This window comes from Pantherophis guttatus, chromosome 3, assembly GCF_059756535.1.
Source record: "Pantherophis guttatus breed Tessera chromosome 3, ASM5975653v1, whole genome shotgun sequence".
Lineage (NCBI taxonomy): Eukaryota > Metazoa > Chordata > Lepidosauria > Squamata > Colubridae > Pantherophis > Pantherophis guttatus.
Genome location: NC_142065.1, coordinates 213723334 through 213751326, shown reverse-complemented (window position 1 = coordinate 213751326; position 27993 = coordinate 213723334). Strand labels below are relative to the sequence as shown.

Genomic DNA, 27993 nt, shown 5'->3' with positions numbered 1-27993 from the left:
GGCCTGGAGAGTAAAACATGAAAAACAGTTGCAGAAATTGGGTATGTCTAGTATGATAGCAGTCTTCCAGTATATGAGAGGCTGCTACAAAGAGGAGGGGGTCTATTTATTTTCCAAAGAACCAGAAGGCAAGACAAGAAGAAATGGATGGAAACTAATCAAGGAGAGAAGCAACCTGGAATTAAGGAGAAACTTCCTAACAGTGAGGACAATTAACCAGTGGAACAACTTGCCACCAGAAGTCCTGGGTGCTTCCATCACTGGAGATTTTTAAGAAAAGATTGGGCAGCCACTTGTATGAAACGGTAGGGTCTCCTGCTTGAGCAGGAAGTTGGACTAGAAGACTTCCAAGATCCCTTCCAGGCCTGTTCTGATTGAATAGTATTCAGACCTTGATTTTTAGGAAAATAACAGGCAAACACACAAGTCAAGTTAAAAATAAGGCTCTATTGGAAGACATTTTTTAAGAGACATTACATATACAAAAAGTTCTTTTTTTTTTCCTGAGATGAAAGCAAAGAAGGGCTACAGATTGAAAAGAGAGAGAGAATACAATTCAGCATGTGGTTTTTCTTTGAAAGGGCAAAAAGCATTGAATATTCCAGGGGCATCCAACTTTGGCAACTTTAAGACTTTTGGACTTCAATTCCCAGAATTCCCCAGCCAGCCATTCTGGGAAGTTGGAAGTCCACAAGTCTTAAAAATTGCCAAGTTTGGATGCTCCTGGATCAAACCAACATAACTTACAAAAACTACACATTTACAATATTTTTAAAAAATTATTCTAAGCAAACAAACCGAACCTGGCCCACAACCAAAATAAAATCAAGGTAGCTGCAGCATAAATGCCACCTCTTTATTGCAGTAATTAACTTGCCAGTGTGCCGAGATCTGTTTAGCGAGACGGATCTCCGACATCTATACCAAGTATTACTATCAAGTATTATTTTCTCCCCCAAGAGGCAGCCTTGTTTTGAAAAGTGCCGTAATTGGAAGTGCTGATCTGAAGCTGAAGTGCGAGAAATTTCAGCGACAACGTATTGTATTACAGTATCTTATCAGAGAGGAAAGAAAAGTGCATCCAGCTAAAGAGCTAAAATTTATACACCTGGCCATGTAGATAAGGCACTTTTTCCCCTGCTCCTTGCAAGCTTTATTTCATAGTATTTACGAGGACAGAAAGTAAGAAAGCTATTTTGTTTGGGGGTGGATGGGAAATGAGGATCAGTCAGGGGAATGAGTGTGCAAATCACACATAACTGAGCAAGACAGCCTTACAAGTGTTCAGTTGAAGGATTTTCGTAGCTGATGCTTCAAGAAGAACCTTTCATAACCTTGGCACTTAGAGATGGAAATTAGAATTAGATGAGCTGATAAAAGAGAACAGCCTACAGGAAAAAATATATAGGACTTACGGTAGGAAAAGTCATTTATATATCTTGGAATTTTCATAGGCAAATCCAGGGATGTATCTGTTTGCATCAGAAAATAGAAATTAGCTAAGGAGCCGAAGGCTCACTAGATATTTTTCTGAATGTAATGCTGGGGCACTTTGTGAGATTTAAATTATTAAAATAATAATTCATTTAAATTAAACCTGAGGCCCAATTTAAGCTGAACCCCAAAGTTGCTGCCCTCTTTACTTTGGATGGGAGCTGATTGTACACAGTACGGCCGCATCAAAAATGGAAAAACTAAAACAATAAATGGGAGGTTGATTGGGGTAATATCCCAATCAACCATATTCCATATCCCATATCCCTTGGATCGCTGAAGGTGCAACCTGAGGCGCCATCATGAAACTTCAGCCTGGAGCCCCTAATCTTAAAAAATGTCATTTTTTAAAGGGTGGGCGCCATAATGGGTGCCCTGGGACCATTAAAAATGGCCATGTGCAAAGAGTCACAGATATTTTGGTCGCTTAGGATTCCTAGACAAAGTCAGGGCAGAGTTTGTGAGCATTCCTTGTCCACAAATGCCCATTAGTCGGTTCAGGAAGAGGAATTCTCACCGGATTCTGTGGAATCAGATCAGGCCGGAAATGGGGCTGGGGGTTTCCTGCTTCCAGGATTACAGCCCACACAGTCTTCCTCCCCCCCCACCCCCAATCTGACCTTCAGCTTCTGTGTTGCTAGCTGTGGTCCATGGAAGAGGCAGGGCACATCAGTCCGAAGTTTACAAGCCACAGCTCAGTGGAGTGAGAAGTGAGGTATGTCGATCACACTCTTCTACCAACCATGTTCCTACCCTGCGGATCGATGCGGGGTTGGGGGAGTCTCGACCGCAGGGGCTTCTGGCTGGCAGGACTGCCTTCTAGTCCCTGAGAAGGAGCACTGTGAGCAGCAGAGCAGGAGAGAAGAGCTGCAGGAAAGGCCTGGAGGTTCGTTCTTCTGGGGACACGAAGCCGGGGGCCTCCGGCGTGGGCGTCATTTGTAAAGGGCCATCTTCTTGCTCTGGTACATGTACATGTAGGCGTCGCAAAAGAGGCGCTTGGCGACTCCTTCCATGTCCCGGGGCTGCTCCATGGCCAAGGAGGACACGGGCATCTCCAGGTATTTGGCAACCTCCGGGCACAGAGTCACCGTGGGGATGTTGTAGCCGTTCTCGTCACCTGAGTGGAGGAGGGAGAGAGAGACGGTGTCAGCACTTCAAGCTGCATTTACTCTAGTGCTGACATAAGAAGAAGTGGAGGCATCTGGAAAGGGACATTTGACTTTTCACCTACTTATTTTCCCTGGAGATAATATCCCCTAGGAGATGGGATGGGAAGAGGGAAATTCCTTTGAGCTGGAGCAGTAGATTAGGGGGTAGAGTGACTTGGAAGATGGCCAATGAGTGCAGGGGAATGGGGAACGGAAAGGGAGGGTTTTGGGTCTGGAAGTCAGTGTTGGCTTCGATGAGTCGGAGGGAGAATGTTGTGCTTAATAAATGGGAAGTTTTCTTCAAAGACTTTGTTTGAAATGCAATTTATTTGAGACGACCTCGAAACCTGACAGACGGATTGGAGGGTCAGACGTTTTGGCTTGCCTGGGAAAGAGGGGGATCACTTTCCAGAGATCCCCACAAAGCCCTCAGGCACCCCAGTGTTTGGAGCTGAACATCTGCTCCCCCAAGCCCCCCAAGGAAGCAGAAGGAACATTTGGTTTAGTGGTGAATGCACCAGGCTACAAGCAGCAGTCAGGGAATTCTAGTCCTATTTTAGGCATATAAGCCGCCTGGGTGACTGTGGCCCAGTCACTGGGAGACAGAAAATTCTAGCCCTGTCAGGCATGAAAGCCAACTGGATGATTTTGGGCCAATCACAGGGAGATGATGAATTCTAGATCCACCTTAAGCATCAAAGTTGGCCAGTGATTTTGGGCCAATTACCAGAAGACAGTGAGTTCTACTTCCATCTCAGGCATGAAAGCCAGCTGGGTGACTTTGGGTGAATCACCAGGAGACTGAGAGTTCTAGTCCCGTTTTAGGCATGAAAGCCAGCTGGGTGACTTTGAGCCAATCACTGGGAGGCCGTGAGTTCTAGTCCTGCCTTGGACATGGAAGCCAACTGGCTGACTTTGTACCAATCACTGGGAGATGGTGAGTTCTAATCCCGCCTTAGAGATGAAAGCTGGTTGGGTGATTCTCTCAGCCCAACCCACCTCATAGGATTGTTGCTACGGGGAAAATTGGTGGGGAAAAAATATTAAATATGTTTGCTGTTTTGCATTACTTACAAATAAAGGCAGGGAATGAACGAACGAACGAACGAACGAATGAATGGCTCACCGTGTCGGTCTGCCATGCTGTCAAAGAACATCCAGTTCTCTTCCTCCGGCCCGTATTTCACGAAGGAAACGTAATGGCTGGTCTCAATGCAGAGAACGGCAAAGAGCTCCAGTTTCTCCCGGGGCACCCGCACCCTGTCCCGAGCGAATTCCTTGGGGACGCGCAGTTTGGTCATCTGATGGCCTCTTCGCTGATAATGGGAGTGAGCCTGAAAGTGAGCGAGGGGGAACTGGTGAGGTTTCTCAGGCAGGAGACCTTGATATTAGGAACACAGGATTTACTTACACACACACACAGAGCTTCCCTTGAACAAAACACTCTGGTTGCTTGTGAGATGGAGGTGGAGAATGAAATCTCCGAGACACCTAAAAAAAGGAAGGTTTGTAAAGAGGGGAGGTCCGTAACACCCATATACATTGGATAAAGTCTTCATACCAATTTTCAGGAAATTTATGGTGATGGCTGGAATGAAATAAAATGAGCCTATTTGCCTTCGACTAATTGAATAATTAACTGGACACCACTTTAAAAGAAGAGTGGAAAACAAAACAATTTTGCTGGAGGTGAAGGAGGAAAGAGGTGAATTAGTTAAAGGAAAAGAGAGCAATAGCATGTATTGGTAATATGCAGGTCATCCTTGATTTACAACCACAACTGAGCCCGAATTTATGTCGCTAAGTGAGACATTTGTTAAATGAGTTTTGCCCCATTTTACAACTTTCCTTGCCATATTTGTTAAGTGAATCACTACAGTTGTTAACAACTTCCCCACTGACTTTGCTCGTCAGAAGATCGCAAAAGGGGGTCATGTGACCCTGGGACACCGCGACCGTCATAAATGTGAACCAGTTGTCAAGCATCCACATGTAAATCACATGACCCTGGGGATGCTGCAATGGCCACAAGTGTGAATAATGGTCGTAAGTCATTTTTTTCAACTTCGAATGGTCACTCAATGAACTGTTGTAAGTCGAGGACTGCCTGTATATTAAATGTACATATTAAAAGAAAGCTCTTGGGATAGTGGAAACTATCATTTGATCTGATATCATTTGATCTGGGCCTGAATAAACTGAAGCTGAAATGCAATTGATTTATCTTAACAAGACAGCCCTCCAACATCTGTCTTCAAATCAACCACAGAATAATTGCAAGAAAGAAAGATAAAGCTTCCTGAATGGCCTTCACAGTTCCCACGCTTGAATGGTATTGAGAATTGTATTTGCACAAAACTGGAAAGCAGATAAAATTCCGTTGGAAGGAGAAATTATAAAGAAAATTTTAGAATGTGCAGAAATGAATAGATTAACACTGAGAATAAAAGATAAAGAGGAGTCGATGTATTTCAAGACAGGGGATAAATTTTATGATTGGTTAGAAAAGAAACATGAATAAGGACACAGAGATAAAATAGATAGAGAATAGATGGGAGAAAACAATTAGAAAAATAGATACCCAGATGATGTCAAGTAAAAGGAGAAAGGGGGGGAGGGGTAAAAGGGAAAAAAGTGAGATATTATAAAAATGTACGCAAATGATGAAATAAAAATAAATAATAATTGAATTAAGAAATTGAAATGAGAATTAAGATGATTAGGAAATCGGGGCTGCTCGAATACCACTTTAGATTGAACTGAAAAGGGAAACAACAGGAGAGAGGGGAAGGGAGAAGAGAGGAGAGAAGAGGAAAGGAGAAACAAGAAAGGGAAAAGGAAAGGAAGAAAAGGGAGGGAAAAGAGGAGTAGCGGAGAAGGTTAGAAGGGGGAAGAAGAGAGGAGTGGGGGAAGGGAAGGGGAAGTAGGAAAGAGAAGGAGAGGAGGAACGAAGGAGGAGAAAGAGGAAGGAAGAGAAGAGGAGGAGAAGAAGAAAGGTTGGAGTAAAGATAAAGGGTAAAAGAGCAGCCCTGAAAAAGTAAAAATTAAAAATGAAAGTTAAAAGAAAAGATGAATGAAAAATGATGGAAAGGACTGTACATGTAAATGTGTTTATGAAAAATAAAAACAAAAACTTTATAAAAAGAAAAAGCAAAAAAAAAACACACACCTGACTGCAACACGAGTCACAAAACTGCTTCAGCCCCGTGCCAGCGAACATCTTGTCTCTGAAGCATGCCGAGCACTCCAGAGTGGCGATATCTCCGCAGACAAAGCACTCCCGGGGACCTGAAGTGTGAATGCAACCATCAGCCCCTGCAACTTTCATCCGTTCCCTACAATTCACAAGAGACCAGACAGACCCCAGGAACCCGGAGGCCTCTTGGCTGCCCCGGTCAGAAGCAAAGCATCTCCCTGATCCAAAGCCTAAATCCTACAGAAAGGGAGACCTCAGAAAATTTCCTTTCAGACCAGAGGCCTGCCCTCATTGTGGCAACCATTCTAATGATACAGGGTATTTTTTTTTTATTAGTTTATAATATAAATAAATAAATAAATAAATAAATAATTTTATTTCTATACCGCCCTTCTCCCGAAGGACTCAGGGCGGTGTACAGCCAATTTAAAAACACAACACACAACAATAATTAAAAATTAAAATAATTACATAGATTTGGCCGATTTAAAACCCCAAACATTTAAAATACCCCAATTAAAATTATTAAGTTGATAGCCCTGCCTGGCGGAACAACAGGGTCTTCAGTGCGCAACGAAACACTCGGAGGTCGGAGATCTTGCGTATTTCCGGGGGCAGTTCATTCCACAGGGCTGGGGCTCCCACAGAAAAGGCCCTCCCCCTGGGTGTCGCCAGCCGACATAACTTGGCTGATGGCACCCTGAGGAGACCCTCTCTGTGGGAGCGGACTGGTCGGTGGGAGGCTATTGGTGGCAGAAGACGGTCTCGAAGGTACCCGGGTCCTATGCCATGGAGCGCTTTAAAGGTGGTAACCAACACCTTGAATCGCACCCGGAAGACCACTGGGAGCCAGTGCAGCTGGCAGCCAGTGTCACAACAATACCAAAGAAAATAGTAGGGGAGGGAAGAGAAAGTGTAGGAAAAGGGGGAAAAGGAAAGGAAAAGGAAAGGAAAAAAGTACAAAAATGGAAAGATACTTTGATTCCCAAAATGGATGAATGGCTGCAAAAGTTGATGGAGTTAGCAGAGATGACTAAATTGACTGCTTTGATTAAAGAAAAAAAACCCACACAATTACTTTTGTTTCTTCTTGGAAACCGCTTCTGGACTTTGTGCTCGAGGTGGAAAAAAATGAAACTTTGATTTTGGGTTTTACTGATTAGATAGGTTTTTTGTTATAGAAATGGCTAGTTTATATTATTATGTAAAAGTAAAAAGGATTGGTACTTTTATCTCTCTGTCTCATCTATCAATCTCTATCTATCTATCTATCTATCTATCTATCTATCTATCTATCTATCTATCTATCTATCTATATTTATCGATCTATCTATCTATCTAAGATAATTTAAATAGCTGCCTACTCACTAACAGTGACTCTAGGTGGCTTACGGATAATAAAAACACAATGAAAGAAAATAAAAATAATAAAAAGTAAAAATAATAAAAATACCCTCCCACACACACCCAATTATTTTATTTTACTGCACCAAAGGGAGTTCAGAAGTCAACACAACAGTTCTAATGATGATTTCCTGTTACCTGACACTGTGCATGTTTCATGACCCATGGATACCGGACAGTTCTGACCCGATTCCAAAGTTCCACCCCTTCCCTCTTCAGTCGTGTGACTGGATTTCAGGGGCTCAGCAACTGCCCAGCTTGCAGCTGGGGCCTTACTCCTTGTGGCTATACACATCAGTGGTGGGTTTCAAAATTCAAAACGGGGAGATGGTTTATTGAGCATTTTATGCCCTTCTCCCCCCCCATCCCCCATCCCAGAGGACTTACTGTCCAGCAGCAGATCAGTGATATCCAGCTCCAAGGAAGGGATGATTTTGCTGAACATTTTGTACTCCTTCCCAAAACGAGGCATTTGGAGAATAAAGCAGGACGGGATCTGGAGGGGAGAAACGCAGATGGGAATGGAGCCGTCTGGAGATCAGCAGCCCCCACAGAGGGTGGAGGGCCCGTGGGCACCAGTTCAGCTTCTGCCAAGTTCATCCCCAGCATGTGGCCCTGCTCTTTCCCACAGGCCACCCAGGTAGATCTGTCTCTTCTTAGCTCTGCCTACAAAGCTCTTTCTTTCTTTCTTTCTCTTTCTTTCTTTCTCTTTCTTTCTTTCTTCCTTCCTTCCTTCCTTCCTTCCTTCCTTCCTTCCTCTCTCCCTCCCTCCTTCCCTTCCTTCCTTCCCTCCCTCCCTTTCTTTTGCTTCCTTCCTTCCTTCCCTCCCTTCCTCCTTTCTCTTTCTTTCTTTCTTTCTTTCTTTCTTCTTTCTTTTTTTTCTTTCTCTTTCTTTCTCTTTCTTTCTTCCTTTCTTTCTCTTTCTTTCCTTTCTCTTTCTTCCTTCCTCTCTCCCTCCTTCCCTTCCTTCCTTCCCTCCCTTTCTCTTTCTCTTTCTTCCTTCCTCTCTCCCTCCTTCCCTTCCTTCCTTCCCTCCCTTTCTCTTTCTCTTACTTCCTTCCTTCCCTTCCTTTCTCTTTTCTTTCTTTCTTTCTTTTTTCTTTCTTTCTCTCTCTCTCTCTTTCTTCCCTCTTTCTCCCCCCCTCCCCCCCTCTCTCCGTCTCTCTCTCTCTCTCTCTTAAATTTCTAGGCCATCCATGTCACCACCAGGAAATCCTGGGAAGCTTACAAGAAGATAAAAAGGACAATATAAAGCATTAAAACAGTACATATTAATATTGAGATTAACAAAGAGGGTTAAAGAGGGAAGCAATAGGCAACGAAGTGGGGATGGAATCGTCTCTTAATCCGCTAAACAACTCCAGGATGAAGTGCCCCCCCCCATCAGGATTCCAGGCCAATCAGCAGAGCCAGGGGCCTTAAAAGCCTCTTAGGAGGGTTGGGGCCAACCTCACATTGGGGGCAAGATGTTCCAGAGGGCAGGAGCCACAGCGGAGAAGGCCCTGCTTCTGGACCCCTGCTCCTGTGACTCCTGGAGCCACAGCATGCTGCCTCTGCTGGCACGGGTGATACACGTCAATCCCAGTGGGGTGAGACGGTCCCTCAGGTAACCTGCATCCCTGCCATGAGGGGCTTCACCTTGAATTGCACCTGGAAGCAGACTGGTAACCAATGCACCTCGCAGAGCAGTGGTGTCCCAGGGGCCATTCTTGGGGGCTCCAAAACTACCTGCGCTGCTGCAGTCTGCACCAGTTGTAGCTTCCGAATGCTCTTCAAGGGTAGCCCCATGCGGAGTGCATTACGGTAGTCCAGTTGTGAGATGACCAGGGACTGAACGACTGAGCGCAGGGAATCCTGGTCCAGTTTTTGCTCATTGGCCGTGACTTGTGTCAAAGTTTCCAGAGAGAAGGTTCTTCTAGGCCTGGCCCGGAATCTGAGACCTTGGCCAGACCAAGCCCAGGCCCAGGCCCCCCTCTTGAGGCCACTCCTCAAGGCAGTTTCTTAACTGTGCCTGGGGAATTCTGGGAATTAAAGTCCACCCATCCTCACCGCCCTGAGTCCTGCTGGAGAAGGGCGGTATAAAAATCAAATAAATAAATAATAAGAGGCCGAAGTTGAAAACACTGCTCCAGGTTTTACTGAATGCAACTCCCAAGTCCTTGCATGTAGCAAGAAGAAAGCCAGCCACAAGCTCTCAAGACCATGCTGCTTGGGGGAGGGGGGGGCAGCACTTATGAAAGAGGAGGAGGAGGAGGAGGAGGAAGAGGAGGAGGAGGAAGAGGAGGAGGAGGAAGAACTCACCTCCACTAGCTTGAGGTCCGAGGTGAGGAAGGAATGCTCTAGCAGCTGCTGAACGTTGGGTACCACCAAATTCTCCTGCTTGTCCATGAATATCTGGTAACAGTAACATTCCTGTTCTTTCAACCTTCCGGACCTGAAATCAGAAGCACTCTGGTGAGCCACCGACTCTGGTCCAACCCCGAAAAAGGAACCAAAGGAAATCTGGAAGTTTCAACTACGCAGAGATAAGCTGCAGCCTCCACACACTTTCCTTGTTCAACCAAGAAGCACTAGCCGTGGTGGGAGTGCAACAGGAGTGAAATGCTCCTGGTTTGGACCGGATCGCCCAATCCGGTAGCGATGGCAGCAGGTGGTTCGGAGAACCGGTAGCAAAAATCCCTGCGCCCCCGCACCCCCCCACCATGCCCAGCTGAGCCGCACGATCACCAGAGGCTTTTTTAAAATTATTTTTAAAAGCATTTTTTCGACTTCTTCCGCCGAAAAAAATGCTTTTAAAAGTAAAAAAAAAAGCTTCTGATGATCGCGCAGCTCAGCTGGAATGTCAGAGGCTTTTCAAAGCATTTTTTTCTGCAACCTCTTCCAGGGAAGAGGTGGTCCCCAGAAGAGGTTGCAGAAAAAAATGCTTTAAAAGTCTCTCTGATGATCCCAGCTGAGTTGCCTGATCAGAGAGACTTTTCAAAGCATTTTTTAAACCAATCAGGCAACTCAGCTGGGATCATCAGAGAGACTTTTAAAGCATTTTTTTCTGCAACCTCTTCAGCGGAAAAGGTGGTTAAAAAAATGCTTTGAAAAGGCTCTGACGATCCCAGCTGTGTTCCTGATGGGCAGAGGCTTTTCAAAGCATCTTTTTGCATTTGCAGAAAAAATGCTTTGAAAAGTTAAAATAAAAAAAAAGTTGGCCATTTCCACCCAGTCACATTACCACCACCCCCACCAAGCCACGCCCACAGAACCGGTAGTAACAAATTTTACATTTCACCTCTGGAGTGCAACCCAGAGAAGATACTTCCTCCCTCCTGAGCCAGCGTGGGGTTTATCTACCCCCGATCTCTTTCCAAAATGGCACGCAGGAAAACCTGAACTTCCAAGTTTCAGTTTATTTCTCTGCTCCTTGAGGTTTCAAGTTATCACCAATAGGTCACACTGGAAAGTCAGAAGATAAATTCACAAGTGTCTGTGGAGATTCTCCATCATCCAAGTCCTGGTTGTCCCAAAGGTGCTTTTTTTTTCAAGAGGCAACTGGACTTTCTGGTTTTTCTTTTGAAGACGTTTCGCTTCTCAAGTTCTCATCAAAGAAGCTTCTTCAGCTCTGACTGGATGGTGGGGAATGGAGGGATTGATACTCCTTGCAGACAGCTGGTCTTTTGCATCCTTTTTAGAGGGTCCTTGAGGCCACCTGGACACAGGATAAACCTCCAGGTGGCCTCAACGACCCTCAGAAAGGGTGCAAATGACCAGCTGTGTCTGCAAGGAGAAAGAGAAGGAGGTGGTGGAGGTGGAGGTGGAGATGAAAAATCAAACTTTGGCCAGACTGTTTTCAGATAATCCAATATCCTTCTCTGACAGGTTTATTAAGAGGGGGAGGGGGAGGAAGACTATGGGGTCCTTTGCACTCTCGGAGCTTGAGTGTTTCCTTGCAGACATTTTATTACCCAACTAGGCAACACCATCAGTGGTGGACGGAAGTGGGGCTGGCTCTCATTTTGTATACTAGTGACTGGCCTCGTCAGTGTTGGTGGAAGTGGTCATTTCTGGTGGTCAATTTCCTGCTTGCAGAAGAGGCAGCTCCCTGAGACTTCTGAGGCCTGTGTCAGCTATTCCACACTTGGTTTCTACTTAGAGGAATTCAAGCCGAGGCAGGTCTGACCGGCTGCCTTTATAAGCCCTTTTCCAGCACGGACCAGGCCTGGTTGGGGCCTTCTTCCAACTCCCATCTACTTCTCCCTTGCCTAGAGAGCAGTGGTGAAATCTGAACCGGTTTGCTACTGCCTCGCTGGCCGCATATGCGCACCAAGCGCGCACTAAGGGCGTGCATGTGCAGTTCGCACCAAAAGTAGGCTTGGGGAGGTAAGTAGAACAGCAGGGGGGAATCAGCTGTGGCACGCGATCTTGGGAAGTTTTTTAAAAAACTTTTTAAAAGCATCTTTTAACTACCGGTTCTGGTGAATAGGTAGTAAAAAAATTCTTTAAAAAAGTAAAAAAAAAAGGTTCCAACAACCACAGCTGTGCCGTGCGATCATCGGAACCTTTTTTTTTTTTCTTTTTTTAAAGCACTTTTTTACTACCTATTCACCTGAACCGGTAGTAAAAAAATGCTTTAAAACAGTTTTTAAAAAAGGTCCCGACGATCGTGCGGCACAGCTGTGATCTTGGGAACCTTCTTTTAACTTTTTAAAGCATTTTTTAACTACCAGTTCAGGCGAATAGGTAGTAAAAAAATGCTTAAAAAGTAAAAAAAAAAAAAAGTCCCGACAAATAGCTGAGCTGTTTTTACTACCGGTTCGGCGAACCCGTAGCATTTTTTACTACCGGTTCGGGTGATCCTGCCTGAACCGGTAGCATTTCACCCCTGCTAGAGAGGCCTCTCTTACCAAGTCACTGGTTACCACTAGTCCATATCTCAAAGGTCACGGAGTCCCTTCCAACGTTATTTTTTTCCCCCTTCAGGATAACCCAAGTGAGGATGGAAGGGTGGTGTGATAGACTCACTGCAGTTTCAAGAGTGGCTCCAGTCCAAGAATGCGATGCATGATCAGATTCAAAAACTCTTCGGGGTCTGAAAGAGCAGAGGGCACCCTAGGTCAGATGCAGGGCCATGTGACACACAAACCCCCCTTGCTCCCACCCTCCACGGAGAACAAAGGCTGCTGCAGCCACAAGCACAAATCCTTCTCCGAATAAGCACTCGCCCCACAGAATCTCCCTTATGCTCTGCTAGCCAGATAAGATCGCCAAGTGGTAATTTAATCACAAAAGAAAGGATCATAGGAAGGCAGAATAGCAGAGTTGGGAGGGACCTTGGAGGTCTTCTAGTCCAACCCCCTGCTCAGGCAGGAGACCCTATGCCATTCCAGACAAATGGGTGCCCAATCTCTTCTTGAAAGTCTCCAGAGATGGAGCCCTCACAACGTCTGGAATTGCCATTCCACTGTTTAATTGTTCTCTGTGTCAGGAAATTTCTCCTTAGTTCTAGGTTGGCTCACTCTTTGATAAGATTTTAAATATTTCTTTGTCCTGTCTTTTCATCCTCTTCCCCAGGTTTTTGTAAAGATCTAAGGATTAAATTGGGTGTAAACCCTATAAAATAATACATACTATAGGAAAGAAATTCTGGCCGCTGGGAACGGATGGGGTTTAATCCCTCCTCTGTTTCTGGAATGCCTTGTCCAGGCTGAGAGTCATCAGTTCCTGCCACAGCCAGCCTTTAATAATTTACTAGCAATTGACCAATCAACACACAGAATAACAGAGTTGGAAGGGACCTTGGAGGTCTTCTAGTCCAACCTCCACTTAAGCAGGACCCTACACTATTCCAGACAAATGGCTCTCCAATCTCTTCTTAAAAATTGCCAGTGATGGAGCACCCATAACAGCTGGAGAGAAGCCCTTCCACTGGTTGATTGTTCTAACTGTTCTAAGGCTCTTAATTTCATGCTCTGTAGCGCTGCACGGAATTAACTAAGAGAATTTTTAAAACTTATTTTGCCTTTTCTCCAAGAAAGAGGTGCTCTCTGATTTGGCACAGTCCAGCCAGTTCTAGTTCATTCGATCATTGTTTATTTCTACTTGGAAACCATTTGTAGACTTTGTGCTTGAGGTGTGAAAAAAAATGAAACTTTGATTTTCGGTTTTATCAATTCGATAAGTCTGTTCTTATAGAAATGGCTAGTTTATACTATTATTTAAAAGTTAAAAAGTTGAGGTTTGATATTAATGCCTTATTCTACTGCACCGAAGGGAGTCGGAAGTCAATGCCTTTTCTTACTTTTTCCTTTTCTTTCCTTCACTTTTCTCTTCCCTTTTTCCTTCCCGATCTTTCCTATTATTTACTTTTGTATTTTCATTGAATGCTATAGCATAAACTAATAAAATTGTTACACATAAAAGATAAAAGACAGATCATCAAACCACTGCTCAGCATGGGAATCTACTCGATAATCTCTGCCTCCTGCCCCATCCCTCCCATGAAAATCACAGCAGCCACCTTCATTCCCCCAATTTTGAAATCAGAATCTCACAATTTCAAATCAAGAGAGAGAGAGAGAGAGAGGAAGGAAGGAAGGAAGGAAGGAAGGAAGGAAGGAAGGAAGGAAGGAAGGAAGGAAGGCAGGCACCTTTTTCCGAAGTAGCAAAACTGGAAGACTGTCCCTTTTCTGTCAGCTGATACCGAAGATCCATCACATTTTTGGCAGCGACAAAGCCGGTCCTGTTTAAGACCCAGGCAAAAAGGAAAATTTCAAGACACAATCGAAAACTAAATGCTGGCGGCCACTATCTGCACACCAGGTCTCCAAATCCCAGTCCTTTGCATTCAATTTATTCTACTTCTGAAAGGTGAAGGAAAAGAAACCTGCAGCTACGTCATGGCTTCAATTCAGGCCACTAAAATCCATGCCATGCCTGGTCCAACTGCTACAGACAGTTCTTGACTTACGACCGTAATGGAGCCTGGAATTCCCATTGTGACGGTCATGAATCAAGACACCCAAGTGGCCGATCTCATTTTATGATGTATTTTGCACTATTTTTCTCCAAATAGGTGTTTTTGGCTGGAGCTTCTTGTCCTACCCTCAGGTACTTTGGAGAATAGCTTGACTCCCTCTTCTAGGGGCAGCCCCTGAGATATTGGAAGACTGCTATCATGTCTCCCCTAGTCCTTCTTTGCACTAGACTAGCCATGCCCAGTTCCTGCAACCGTTCTTCACACACGTTTGAGCCTCCAGTCCCCTGTCCATCAGAGGGTTTCTGAAGCAACTGATCAGAGGATCCAGAGAGCCACTTACTGCCTCAGAGGGTTGACGATCTTGTCCCGGAGGATCTCTTGAATGCGCCCATCAGCAGGGAGAGGGGGCTTATACAGCATGGAATCCAACACCGAGGTGCAGGAGAAGAGACTGTAGCGAGAGAAAATGTGCCAGTCAGTCAAACGCGTCAGGGTAGAGGACAGAGAGATTTAGGGAGAAGGAGACGGAGGGGAGGGAAAGCAAAGCTATCAACAAGCAGTCCCAAAGGCGGTACCTTCACCTGCAGGGTGAAGGAAGCTCGGTAGGGCTGCCAACCTGAATAGGGCAGCGTCCATGTAGCAGGAGTTACAGTGGCCTTGGATCCCTCTCATCCGCCCTCGGAGGACATTCACAGCCACCTGGTCTCTCAGGGGTGGGGAGTTGCTCAGAACAGACAGGCTGTCCGCCTCACCTGAAACAGAGCAGGATTCTCTGTTGAAAATTAATAATAATAATAATAATAATAATAATAATAATAATAATAATAATGAGGAGGAGGAGGAGGAGGAGGAGGAGGAGGAGGAGGAGGAGGAGGAGGAGGAGGAGGAGAAGGAGAAGGAGAAGGAGAAGGAGAAGAAGAAGAAGAAGAAGAAGAAGAAGAAGAAGAAGAAGAAGAAGAAGAAGAAGAAGAAGAAGAAGAAGAAGAAGAAGAAGTAGTAGTAGTAGTAGTAGTAGTAGTAGTAGTTGTTAACAAAGTTCTTGAAAATGAGCAAGTCAAGATCCTGTGGGACTTTCGGATCCAGACAGACCGACTTCTGGCCCACAACACACTGACATGGCTATTATGGAGAAAAAAAATATGTGGTTCATTGATATTGCTACACCAGGTGATGCAGGAATTGAAGAGAAACAGCTAGAAAAATAACGAAATATCGCAATCTGCAAATTGAAGTCGGGCAATTGTGGAGGAAGAAATAAATGGTTGTACCAATAGTAACAAGAGCCCTTGGAGCAATCCCCAAAAAACTGCCTAGATACATGGACATTTTGAACTCGTCAGACCTTTGCAAAAAACCACCTTATTCAGAACTGCTTACCTTAACAACTCTTAGGTCCTTGATTAAGACTTGATCTGTTAAGTTTTTACCAGTCTCAGACTGGAATCAAACTGAAGATTAAATCTTAAATATTAATACACTGACAAAATCTCCACCAGTCAATTGCCAGCAACGAGACCTTGAACATCATCAGACAACAACCTCTGCCTATCCCAGGTCCTTCGGAAGGGCCCCAAAAACACCAAACCGAATCTAAACATCTGACTGACTGTGTGACAAACCTAGTCTAGGTTCTAGTCCCATCTTAGGCATGAAAGCCGACTGGGTGACTTTGGGTCAATCACCAGGAGACGGTGAGTTCTAGTTCCACGTTAGGCGTGAAACTAGGCTGGGGAACTTTGGGCCAGTCCCTCTCTCTCAGCCTAGCCCACCTCATAGGGCTGTCGTTGGGAGGGAAACAGGAGGAAGCAGCAGTGCTAGGTATGTTTGTTGCCTTGAATTAGTTATAAATAAATAAATAAACGTATATCCTCATTTTCTTGCCCTGACCAAGGGCTCAAACCGATGCCCATTGAGGATTCTATGGGCTCAACATCCGGCCGCTGCAGGGAAGGGACTTACTGAATTCAGAGGGCTCCTGAAACAGGCACTTGTTTCCCTGGAAACGCGAATCTGGTTGGCACGACTCCAGCCGCACAAAAAGGGCCCGATGGGGAGGACAGGTAAAGTAGCGCACACCATGCCACTCTCCGTCGGAAAGACCGTTGTTCTCTTCATCCTGTCAGGGAGGATTACAGGTCCCTATTACAGGTAGTCCTCGACTTGCGACCACAATTGTGCTCAAAATTTCTGTTGCGAAGCGAGACATTTGTTTAGTGAGTTCCCCCCCCCCTCTTTTACGACCTTTCTTGCCACAGGTGGTTAAGTGAATTGCTGCAGTTGTTCAGTTAATAACACATTTGTTAAGTGAACATGGCTTCCCCATTGACTTTGCTGGTCAGAAGGTCGCAAAAAGAGATGACGTGACCCTGGGACTCTGCGACTGTCAGAAATCTGCCTCAATTGCCAAATGTCCGAATTTTGATCACGTGACCATGGGGATGCTGCAATAGTCGTGTGAGAAGTGGTCACTTATTTCAGTGCCATTGTATCTACTGTAAATTGAGGATTACCTGCATTTGATAATTTCAATAAGAACTTTTTTTACACACACACACACATTATATACATAATTATATAATTATACGTATGTATGTATGTATGTATGTATTATATATTATATTATATAAGGTTGCCGTGTGGCTTCCTCTTACCCAAGAGGTGATAATGAGGGAGCTTGCATTATTTATTGTGCCTTGAGTCTATCCACCCCAGAAGCGGGATCGAAACTTTGGCTTCTCTCCAGAAGGGTGTGATTTTTCACCCAGCTCTTTCTGCCTTTCTGTTTTCTTTTTTCTGGATGGACATTTTCCCACACCCTGCCCGCTTTGTCTTACTTTTTCACACAGGAGGCGCCATGTTATAGTGACAGCCCTGCCCTGCCCCACCCCCTACCTCGGCTCGTGATGGCGGCACCAATCTAGTGTTTATTTTGGGGCCTAAAAGAAAATAAGGCTGGGCCTTATTTTCGGAGAAACACCGTGCGTGTGTGTGTGTATATATATGTATACATACCCTATTTCCCCCAAAATAAGACATCCCCTGATAATAAACCCAATTGGGCTTTTGAGCGAATGCGCTAAAATAAGTCTCCCCCCGAAAATAAGCCCTCCCTGAAAATATTTAAACACAGAGCTGGAAATCAGGTAAGATGGCAAGAGGAGCCCCATCTTGCTCCACGCGCCCCAAAATAATAAGACCTCCCCGAAAATAAGGCCAAGTGCTTATTTCAAGGTTCAAAAAAATATAAGACAGTGTCTTATTTTTGGGTATACACATACACACAAACACACGTACTGAAGGCACAATAAATAATGGAAGCTCCCTCATTATCATCTCCTGGGCAAGAGGAAGCCAAAGAATTGGGCCAAACCTTCCCACTGGGACCTTTGATCAGCAGACTTCAAATGCTTGCTGGCTCCGGAAAGATTAACGGAGAGAATCCAATGGGAGCAACGATCCATTCCATCTTCAGAGGCTCTGGCACCAGGGGGACCCAGCTGCTGGGGATGAATGCAGTTTCTATTCTGCAGGCATAGCTCAGTGCTCTGCGTCCTGATCTGTCTAAAAGCTGAAAAGTTCACATCAGAGAGAGAGAGAGAGAGAGAGAGAGAGAGAAGCGCACAGGGACACAGTACAAAGGATGGGTGCTTACCAGCTCAATTCCAGCCACCCTTTGTTGGGTGTTAGGCAGGCAGCCAATCCAACGGATAGTCCCTGTCACAGCCTGCCCCTTGTCTAAGTTGATCTGGACCACAGAGTTGACATCCAGAGAGCCCGTCTTGTCTTCCAAATTCTCTGCGCTTTCGCTTCTCTTACGCTTGAAATATTCCTGGAGCCCAGAATCCTGGTCTGTATCAAACACAGAAAAGCCAGGGCTGTCTATTTATTTCTGCTGAACCCTTTCATTCTGATTTGATGTTTTGCTTTCCTCATTGCTAAAAGCTCATATAAGACAAGGTGTCACATTCTGTTCCGGTATATTTGACTACAGGTGGTCCTCGACTTATGACCACCATTGAGCCCCAAATTTCTGTTATTGTGAGGCATTTGCTAAGTGAGTTTTGCCTCATCTTACGACCTTCCTTGCTCCGATTGTTAAGTGAATTGCTGCAGTTGATAAGTTAGTAATAAGGTTATTAAGTGAATCTGGCTTTCCCATTGATTTTGCTCGTCAGAAAGTTGGAAAAGAGGATTGCGTGACCTAGGGACACAGCAGTGGTCATAAGTCTATTGCCGAGCACCTGAATTTTGATCACACGATCGTGGGGATGCTACGAAGGTCTTAAGTATGAAAAATGGTCATAAATCACTTTTTTCAGTGCTGTTGTACCTTTGAACATTCATTAAACAAATGGTTGTAACTTGAGGACCACCTGTATACTTGTTTTTCAGTCACCCTCCCAAAATCAGGATAATAAAAACTCCAGGCTGTCCAGAAAGCCATTTACCTAAGGAGAGCAGCTCCTCCTTCACCACCGAATCCAGAGGGATGTCTCGGAAAACGTCTGCTGAGCCCTCTTCCTCCTAAAATAAAAGAAAGAAAGACGACTTAACTGGATTTTAGGATCTAAGCATGAGGGATGGTTGTGGATGGAGTGAGTCTCCTCCTTTTTTCCGACATATAACAGGTGTTGGAATTCTACAAAAACATCGTTCACCTGCCCAGAGTCTTCTGAACTGCAAGATGAGAAGTAAATTTGATAAATAGTTCGTTTTGATGTCCCAAATGTGTTTTTTTCTCAAAAGGCAATTAGACTTTCTTGGGGGGGGGGGGGTTGGCTTCTCAAAACTGAAGAAGCTTCTTGGATGAAAAGCAAAATGTTTTCAAAAGAAAATAAACAAGACGGTCTAATTACCTTTTGGGAAAAGCACCCTTGGGACAATCATGACCTGGATGATTGAGAATATCCACAGGCAAATTCATGTTGATGAATTTACACTAGAAAAAATGCAGGCAATCTGTTGTCTTCCTTACATAATTGGATTCCAAATCAATTTAGCCAAGGGCAAAATACAATGAGAGTTTCAGCCCAATCTTTGTCCAACTCCAGAGAATTGGTTTTAAAATGTCAGCTGTCAGGAAGGCATTTTTCTATGCAGTATATTATGTAGTAAAGTAGTAGTATGGAATAGTAAAATCAGATCATCCTGTACTTATGAGAAATGAAGTTCTCTTTACCCTAAAGGGAGTTTGGATAACACCTGCCTCTGTATTTTATTTGTAGGTAATTTAAGATAACTATATGTAGGTGATTTAAGATAACTCTCTAATTTTAAAATAGTATTAGTTGAAGGAAAAAGGTTTCCTTTCAGAAAAAGGCAAGTACGTATGCAGAGACCAAAGTCCTGTACATAACAAAAAATCCAGGGGAATTATTAGGTGCCACACTCAGTTCACGAGGGTGCTAACAACAGCTGCTGAGAACCTAATCTTATGAAAAGATTGGTGGTAACTTATCTGTAAACCACCCAGAGTCACTTGGAAAGTGAGATAGGCAAACTAGATAGACAGACAGACAGACAAATAGATAGATAGGGATGGATGGATGAACAGACAGTAATAAGTAATAAGTAAATCAATCAATAAATAACATTTTGAAGAACACTGCAGAACGTTAATTGGCAACACACAAGTGGAGCCCCTCAATCGCATTTACAGAAACCCCTCACTTAATCAGCAATCCCCAAGAAATACCAATGTTTCTTTGCCAATGTTCTCAGGGATCAGATGGTGAGAATCTCAGGAAATCTGGCAACCCCGGGCAACTTCATCTCTATCTATCTATGACCGTATCCTTATAAAAAGTAAAAGGATGCCCCAATACACAAAGAACTGTCTATACCGTTTTACAAATTGAGTCTGCTGTGATGAGGAAAACAGGCGTTTTCTACCATGCTCTTGAGTTCACTTAACAAATGCTTTCCTCCTATCATTCAGCAATGACTATTCTGTTCTATTTCTTTCTGCTCTTAAATAGGCATCTGACTGGGTCTTCCTCATGTTCTTTAACTTTCTCTTCTTTTTTATATGCCTTGTAAAGTATGGAATCCCAAGACCTTTCTCTCCAGGTGAGCAAGACACTTTATTTGCTGTTTTCGATATGAGTTTAAGATTGGTTCTATGCCTATTCTTTCTCTTTTGATCTCATTCCTGATTTTATCTTTTCTGGTCACTCCAGCAGCTTTCCTCAAAGATCTCATTTCCGTGGTGACTTAACTTTTATGTTTTATTGTAAGCATTCATGTTTTGCACTGGTAGCGTATATCCCCTGCAGAGACATCGGACTCCCGCAAGCTAATTAGTTTCCAATTTCCTTCTACCTTCCTCAAAGCAAGTATTACAAGCTTTTACAAAACTTTATTTCTTTTCCCATCTAAGAAGCAAAGAAACAAATGGGTTTAAGGAAGTGGAGATTTTCTGAAAGAGAGCACTGTGTCACATTTGTCTCTCTCAAAATAAGAAGGCCATTATTGCTGGTAACTATTCACAGCGCCATCTGTTCTCCAGGTGAGTCACAAAAGATATGAACAGAAAGAATCCTATGGACCCCAACCTCCTACAATGCAGCCAGCTCAATGTGTGTGCGTGTTTGTTTAGAGGATTTGTATGGCCACTCACTCAGTGACTCTGGGTGGCTTACAATCAGGACAACTCCCCCAAATTTTGTTAGGACTACAGCTCCCCCAATTCTCAGCAATCCAGCCAATACAGAAGAGGCTGTTTTGCATCACTTTATCCTATCACAAAGGGCGATATGATAGCAGCCTTCCAGCACTTGAGGGGCTATCACAGAGAAGAGGGAGTCATCTTATTCTCCAAAGCATTTGAGGGCAGGACAAGAGAAGTAAAGGGTGGAAAATAATTAAAGAGAGATCCTACCTAGACCCAAGGAGAAATTTTCTGACAGTGAGAACAATCAGCTAGTGAAATGGCTTGCCTTTTAGAAATTGTGGGTGCTCCATCACTCAAGGCTTTCAGGAAGAGACTGGACAGCCATTTGTCTGATATGGTATAGGATCTCCTGCTTGAGCAGGGGACTGGTCTAGAAGACCTCCAAGGTCCCTTCCAATCCTATTATTGTAGGAGATGACCAGGCCGAGCCCGAGGGAGGGAGGGAGAGATCAAACACGTCATCAGTTTAGAGTCCCTTCCTGCCCACAAGAGATCTAAGTCAGGCCCTCCTTGAATTCTGTTGACTCTTATTTGTTTAGTATGTTTTAAATTGTTTTTTAAACTTTATATTGTATGTGTTTTATCTTGGCTGTTCACCGCCCTGAGTCCTTCGGGAGAAGAGCGGTATATAAATCCAAATAAACCTTAAACCTTAAACCTTATCTATTGCCAATTTGCCTTGGCTGTTAGTAATCCGGATTCTTGTTTAGAGGTAGCATGAAATAAACTTCTATTAATTTTGGACCTAACTCTATCTCCCAATTCCTTGCACCTGATAATTATTCTATGTTCTATGTTCTAAGGCTGATGAAGCAGCTTTCTGGAGCTTCAAGCAGAGGCCCTGATCCTCTACAATAGTCAGCCAAGTATTTCACTGGCGAAGCAAAAGATTAGTTCAGTCAAGTTGCCCATTTAGAATGTCATTCTACTTCCCCAGTTAAAAGATGCCACGTGAAGGGACCACCTAAGCCGCTGTCCCATCCTTTAACATGGAAGTATTGACATTTGGACCTTCTCTCTGCCAAATGCACCTCACAGAGTTGTTGTTGTGGGGAAAAGAGAAGGAGGAAAGAGTATTAGGTATGTTCCATCATCTTAAATTATTCATGAAAATAACAAAGGATAGAAATAAGTGTCATGTTGATGGAGATTCTCAATTATCCAGGTCATGGCTGTCCCAAAAGTGCTTTTCAAAAGGCAACTGGTTTTTGGTTTTCCTGATATAGTCAGCTGGTGCCATCGCTGACTATTGGGGGTGAATTGCTGCCCCCCACAGAGAGAGCTCGCAATCTGGGTGTCCTCCTGGACGCATGGCTGTCTTTTGAAGAGCATATGACAGCCGTGGCCAGGGGGGGCCTTTTATCAGGTTTGCCTGATTCGTCAGTTGCAGCCCTTTCTGGACCGGGACGCCTTGCACATGGTCACTCATGCCCTAGTTACCTCGCGTATGGACTACTGTAATGCTCTCTACATGGGGCTCCCCTTGAAGAGCACTCAGAGGCTCCAGCTGGTCCAGAATGCGGCCGCGCGGGTGGTTATGGGCGCAACTCGCTGTGCCCACGTGACACCCCTCCTGCGCAAGCTGCACTGGCTCCCAGTGGTCTTCTGGGTGCGATTCAAGGTCTTGGTCATCACCTTTAAAGCACTCCATGGCATAGGACCCGGGTACCTTCGAGACCGACTTCTGCCACCAATAGCCTCCCACCGACAAGTTCACTCCCACAGAGAGGGTCTCCTCAGGGTGCCATCGGCCAAGTTATGTCGGCTGGCGACACCCAGGGGGAGGGCCTTCTCTGTGGGAGCCCCAGCCCTGTGGAACGAACTGCCCCCGGAAGTGCGTAAGATCTCTGACCTCCGGGTATTTCGCTGTGCACTCAAGACCCTGTTGTACCGCCAGGCCGGGCTATCAACATAATAATTTTAAATTGGGTGTTTTAAATTTCTGGGGTTTTAAATTGAGCCGAATTATTTAATAATTTTAAATTATTTTAATTGATGTTTGTCTTGTGCTTTTAATAGGCTGTACACCGCCCTGAGTCCTTCGGGAGAAAGGCGGTATAGAAATAAAATTATTCTTATTCTTATTTTTTAAAGTAAAGATTAAGTGTGGTTGTTTATTTGCAGACGTTTCATTACTCAGATAGGTAACATCATCAGTGCTGGTGAATGTGGGGTTTGCTCTTTTATTTATTTGTTTAACTTGTATGCTGCCTTTCTCCGAAGACCCAAGGCGGCTTATATTCAGTTGCCTATACTGGCAATGTTGGTGGGGAAATGGTTTTCTACTTGATAATTCCTTGATTAGGATATTGTTTTCTGCTAGAATTGTCTGTCTGGTATTAATCCCTGCTTATCTGGATGTTAGTTGCTTGCTTCCTTCTTAGCTTTTTCATCATCGGTTTTGAATGGTGTGCAAATAAGGTTTATTTCTGTGGGTCTATTGATGGATGGTTTGTCTGTATGCTAAACTTCCAGGAATTCCTTAGGAACAACCATACCCCCCACCAAGGCAGGGGGGCTACTCTATTTAAATATAGAGCAAACCCCACACCAAGGACTCCGAAACAAAGGTGAGCTTGAAATCAAAGGAGCTGCCTTGAGCACTGAGAATACATCATTTTCACAAGTGGGAAGCCAAAAGCTAATTCACAGACCAAATTAATTGGTGACACTTTTCTGTGGAGTCCTTGGTGCTCACTGAGCTTGTCTGCTACTTGCAGACATTTTCCCAAAGGTGTTTTTCCAAAAGGCAATTGGACTTCGTTTTTTTTTCTTCTTTGAAAACGTTTTGCTTCTCATCCAAGAACTGAAGAACTGAACTGAGGAAGTTTCTTGTATGAGAAGCAAAACATTTTCAAAAAGAAAAAGAAAAGTCCAGTTGCCTTTTGAAAAGCACCTTTGAGACGAGAGAAAAAAAGCAAATAAAACCGACAAATAAATTTCAGGAATTAATTTTCTCTTGGAGACCTCCTTACCGGACATACTTTCACCATCCACTTATTTCCCTTCTGATACACTTCCAGGACTATCCCTCGTGTGAAGGCATCATCTAAATAAAAACCGACGGGGTCACCCATTTTCACCGGCACGATCCCATCAGCGTTCTGCCTTTTCTCCTCCATCTGGTTGGTCTCTGACGCTGGCAGAAACTGCAGCTTGTTGAATGGCAGGAAAAGGCCGCACTTGGGTTTACACTTGAAGTATTCTGCCCCATGGTCGCTGCCAGCACAGCGGCCTCTGCCTTCACCATCACCCTGGAGAAGTAGCAGACAGAGGTCATGATTGAGGGGCCTCCACAGCACAGCCTTAGCCCAGGGGTGCCCAACCTTGGCAGCTTTTAAGATTTGTGGACTTCAACTACCAGAATTCCTCAGCATATCCACATATCTGCATATCTGGCTAGGGTTAAAGCAAGTCAAAACTCTTTCCCCAAGAAGATAATATCTCTTAGATTTGGGGCAGAGTTGAATTTTTCTGGGTGCATTGCACTAATTCGGTATTTCACTAAACAAATTGTTGTAAGTCGAGGACTATCTCTATTTTAAATTCCCATCCTTCCAAACGAAAAAAAAATTCTATATTAAAAACTCACCTTATAAACCAGTGATCAGAAAACAGATCTGCATACAACAGGTGTAAACTGACTACATGTAGTCCTCGACTTACAACCCCAATTGAGCCCAACATTTCATTTGTTAAGTGAGTTTTGCCCCATGTTACGACCTTACTTGCCACAGTTGTTAAGAGAATCCCTGCAGTTGATAAGTGAGTCACACGATTGTTAAGTGAATCTGTCTTCCCCACTGACTTTGCATGTCAGAAGGTCACAAAAGGGGGTCAAGTGACCGTGGGACAGTGCAACCGTCATAAGTATGAGTCAGTTGCCAAGCAGGTGAATTTTGATCACAGGACCATGGGGATGCTGCAAAGGTCCTAACTGTGAAAAACGGTCCTATGTCACATTTTTCAGTGTTGCGCTGTAACTTTAAACGGTCACTAAATGAACTGTCGTAAGTCGAGCACTACCTGTACTCTGTCACAGTCCGGCACAAAAATAAGAGCCCCTTTTTTAAATCCGTCTTACCTGCAATTCCACTCCAAAGTAAATTGGATAGACCCCTGATGGTAAAGGGCTCTTGTGAAGTTTCCCAATATAGCGGATGGTAGCGGGGAAAAATTGATCATCCAGATCCACCAAGACCTGCTGACCTAGTTCAGCCATCATGGCAGCTTCTAGAACCTGCCTGTCTAGAAAACAGTTCAAGCGTTCCTGAGCGTTGCCAATGGCCAGAAGGAAGTCAGCCATCTTCTCATTCACCGGCTGCAGGCTTTCCACGTCCACAGTAGCCACGGAACCATCCTGTTCCATGATAAACCGCCACATGCGAGTAGACGTTCTGCTAATGTGCTGCAGGTATATCTGTTCTTTCAGATAACACATACTCCCTGCATGGAAAAGCTTGCTGCCATAATGGAAGTTTTCAGTCAAGATATAATACATGTTTCTGTCCAATTGGGAAGACTGGTAAGAAGAGTGTGAGACGGGGGTGTCCATTTTCGAATTCTTCCGTCCTAAAATAAACAAATGTGCGATCAGTCTCTGATCAAATTTACTTTTTTCAGATACAAAAATAGCCTCATCCAAATATGCACTGAAACTGAAACTGCCAGAGAAGATAAGCCAGCATGTGCACCCTTGATCTCTAAGGATCAGTTATTTATTTAGAGTGAGGATGATGAAAATCGTTTGAAAGCCATCCAAACCACCTTCACAGGACAATGGTAATAAAGAAATCTTCTAGGACCTGTTTTGATGGCATGGTAGAGATGTCCCAAAAAGTTTACAAGTCAACTAGATTTGCTATGCAATACAGTTATACCTGGAATGACAATAGGAGCAGCGTAGTGGCATTCTGTACAGCAGATGTCAACATCCAAGCGATTGCGGTGACATGCAGACAACAACACGTATGTATACAGGTAGTCCTTGACATACAACAGTTCATCTAGTGACCAAGGTTACAACAATACTGAAAAAGGGACTTATAACCATTTTTCACAATTAAAACTGTTGCTATAGCCCCATAGTCATGTGATTAAAACTCGGATGCTTGGCAACTGTCATATTTATGATAGGTGTAGCCTCCAGGGGTCTTGTGATCACCTAGTATGTGTGTGTGAGAGAGAGACAGAGAGGGAGGGAGGAGAGGGGGAGAGAGGGAGGGAGGGAGAGGGAAGGAAGAGAGGGAGGGGGAGAGAGTGGGAGGGAGGGAATAGAATGAGAGGGAGGGAGAGGGAGGAGGGAGGGGTTAGAACGAGAGGGAGAGAACGGGAGGGAGGGGGTGAGAGGGAGGGGGAGAATGAGGGAGGGAGAGAGGGAGGGGGAGAGAGGGAGGGAGGGGAGGGAGGGGGAGGAGGGAAGGGTTAGAATGAGAGGGAGAGAGGGAGAGAACGGGAGAGAGGAAGGGGAGAGAGGGGGAGAGAGGGGGGAAGGAGAGAAGGAGGGGGAAATAGAGGGAGGGAGGGAGGGAGGGAGGGGAGAATGAGAGGGAGGGAGGAGAGGGAGAGAGAGATTCTTCTGGATGAGAAGTGAAATGTCTTGAAAAAGCACCTTTGGGACTTGGGAAAAGATATTTGTTACTGAGATGTCTATTTCAGAAGACCAGCATTGTTGCAAGCCTTGGTATTTCCCAAGACTATCTGAAAGTGAAAGTTGTCAAGAAGCAGGACAGGAAGACTATCCTATTGACACTTTGGGATTAAGGTGTTGAAGACAACTCTTGAGGAGACCATGGAAACCAACCGTCACCAACTGAAGAGAGTATCCATAGCTCAGGGTTGAACTGTGGGGTCCTTGGTGCTCTCTGACCTCGATTGTTTTCTTTCAGCTCTTTCCTTACCCAACTAGGTATCATCATCAGGGCTTAGGGACAAATCATTTGGAAGAAAAATCTACTTAACGCCATTGGTGAGAGACTAACTTTTCAGGCGTATGGGTGGTCCTTGACTTAGTGACCGTCCGAAGTCACAACGGCGCTGAAAAAAATGACTTATGACCATTTTTCACACTTACGACCATTGCAGCATCCCCACGGTCATGTGATTTACATTCGGATACTTGACAACCGATTCATATTTATGACGGTCGCAGCGTCCCGGGCTCATGTGACCCCCCCCTTTTTTTTGGGCGACCTTCTGACCAACAAAGTCCATGGGGGAGGGGGGGAAGCCAGATTCGCATTAACGACTGCGTTCCTAACTTACCCACCGCAATGATTCGCTTAACAACGGGGCCAAGAAAAAAAGCCATAAAGCGGGCCAGAGCTGACTGAACTACCGACTCGCTCGGCCACATGAACCCTGGGCTCCGCGGTGGTCGTAAGTCGAGGACTCGGAGGGCAACCGAAAGGCCGGGTTAGCGACGGATCGTGAGGGAGAAAATCTACCTCGGAGGCCGCCGGGAGTCAAAGGAGGCAGGTAACCGACGCTGGGGGAGTCCACACCAGTCGAGGTCCCCTCAGCGGCCACCGGGCCTTCCCCGCAGCCTTCCGTCGCCCGGTCTCGGCCTTCTCCCAGCGGCGGGGCAACGGCAGCTCCGGGTCCGACCCGTCCGAGGGACTGGGCTGGGGGTCTCCTGGGCTCTCCTAGGGGATGGGGACGGAGCGAGAGGCCGGCCCGGTTCAGCCCCGCCACCGCTCGCCCGTCAGTCCGAAAGAGAAGAAGCTTCTGAGGGAAGCTCTGAGGAAACGGCGCTCCCCTCAGTCGGCCGGGCGACGGGCGTGACGTCATCCGGCGACCGGCCAATCGGCAACCGTAACGACAAAGGAGAGCGCCCCCCGCCAAGGGGGTCGCCCAATCACCGACGGCATAGAAGGGAGGAGGGGAGAAGAGGGCAGACGGAGAGTTCTCTTTTCCCGCCCACTCCCCTTGATGGACGCCAAAGCTCGCCCAATCAACGACGGGAATGGAAGGGAGGCGGGGAGAAGAGGGCACACGGAGAGTTCTCTGTTCCCACCCCTCCTTCTTTGATAGACGCTCACGTCTGGCCAATTGGAAGCGCCAGACGAAGGGGGCGGGGCGGGGGAAACCCCCCACGTGGCTCCACCCAGGGATT

General features: G+C 45.2%; 1 protein-coding gene across 1 annotated transcript; it reads right to left on the bottom strand.

The window, feature by feature from the left end:
* Nucleotides 1–427: 427 nt before the first annotated feature.
* On the bottom strand, nucleotides 428–27993 carry LOC117666978 (ubiquitin carboxyl-terminal hydrolase CYLD-like). The gene is made up of 15 exons (XM_060681786.2): nucleotides 27326–27993; nucleotides 24964–25451; nucleotides 23855–24133; nucleotides 18655–18730; nucleotides 17859–18055; nucleotides 16166–16322; nucleotides 14823–14958; nucleotides 14547–14657; nucleotides 13878–13969; nucleotides 12253–12319; nucleotides 9544–9676; nucleotides 7630–7738; nucleotides 5812–5930; nucleotides 3769–3976; nucleotides 428–2611 (listed from the first exon to the last, which is right to left on the bottom strand). The coding sequence occupies exons 1-15, from the start codon at nucleotides 27666–27668 to the stop codon at nucleotides 2427–2429; spliced, it is 2700 nt and encodes an 899-aa protein (XP_060537769.2). The 5' UTR covers nucleotides 27669–27993; the 3' UTR covers nucleotides 428–2426.

Coding starts and splice junctions, on each gene's coding strand:
- LOC117666978 (XM_060681786.2), bottom strand. CDS start 27,668: ATGACGTCACGCCCGTCGCCCGGCCGACTGAGGGGAGCGCCGTTTCCT. Junction 24,134..24,963: donor ACTTTGGAGTGGAATTGCAG/GTAAGACGGATT, acceptor CTACTTCTCCAG/GGTGATGGTGAAGGCAGAGG. Junction 2,612..3,768: donor CAGCATGGCAGACCGACACG/GTGAGCCATTCA, acceptor TCCTCCACTCAG/GTGACGAGAACGGCTACAAC.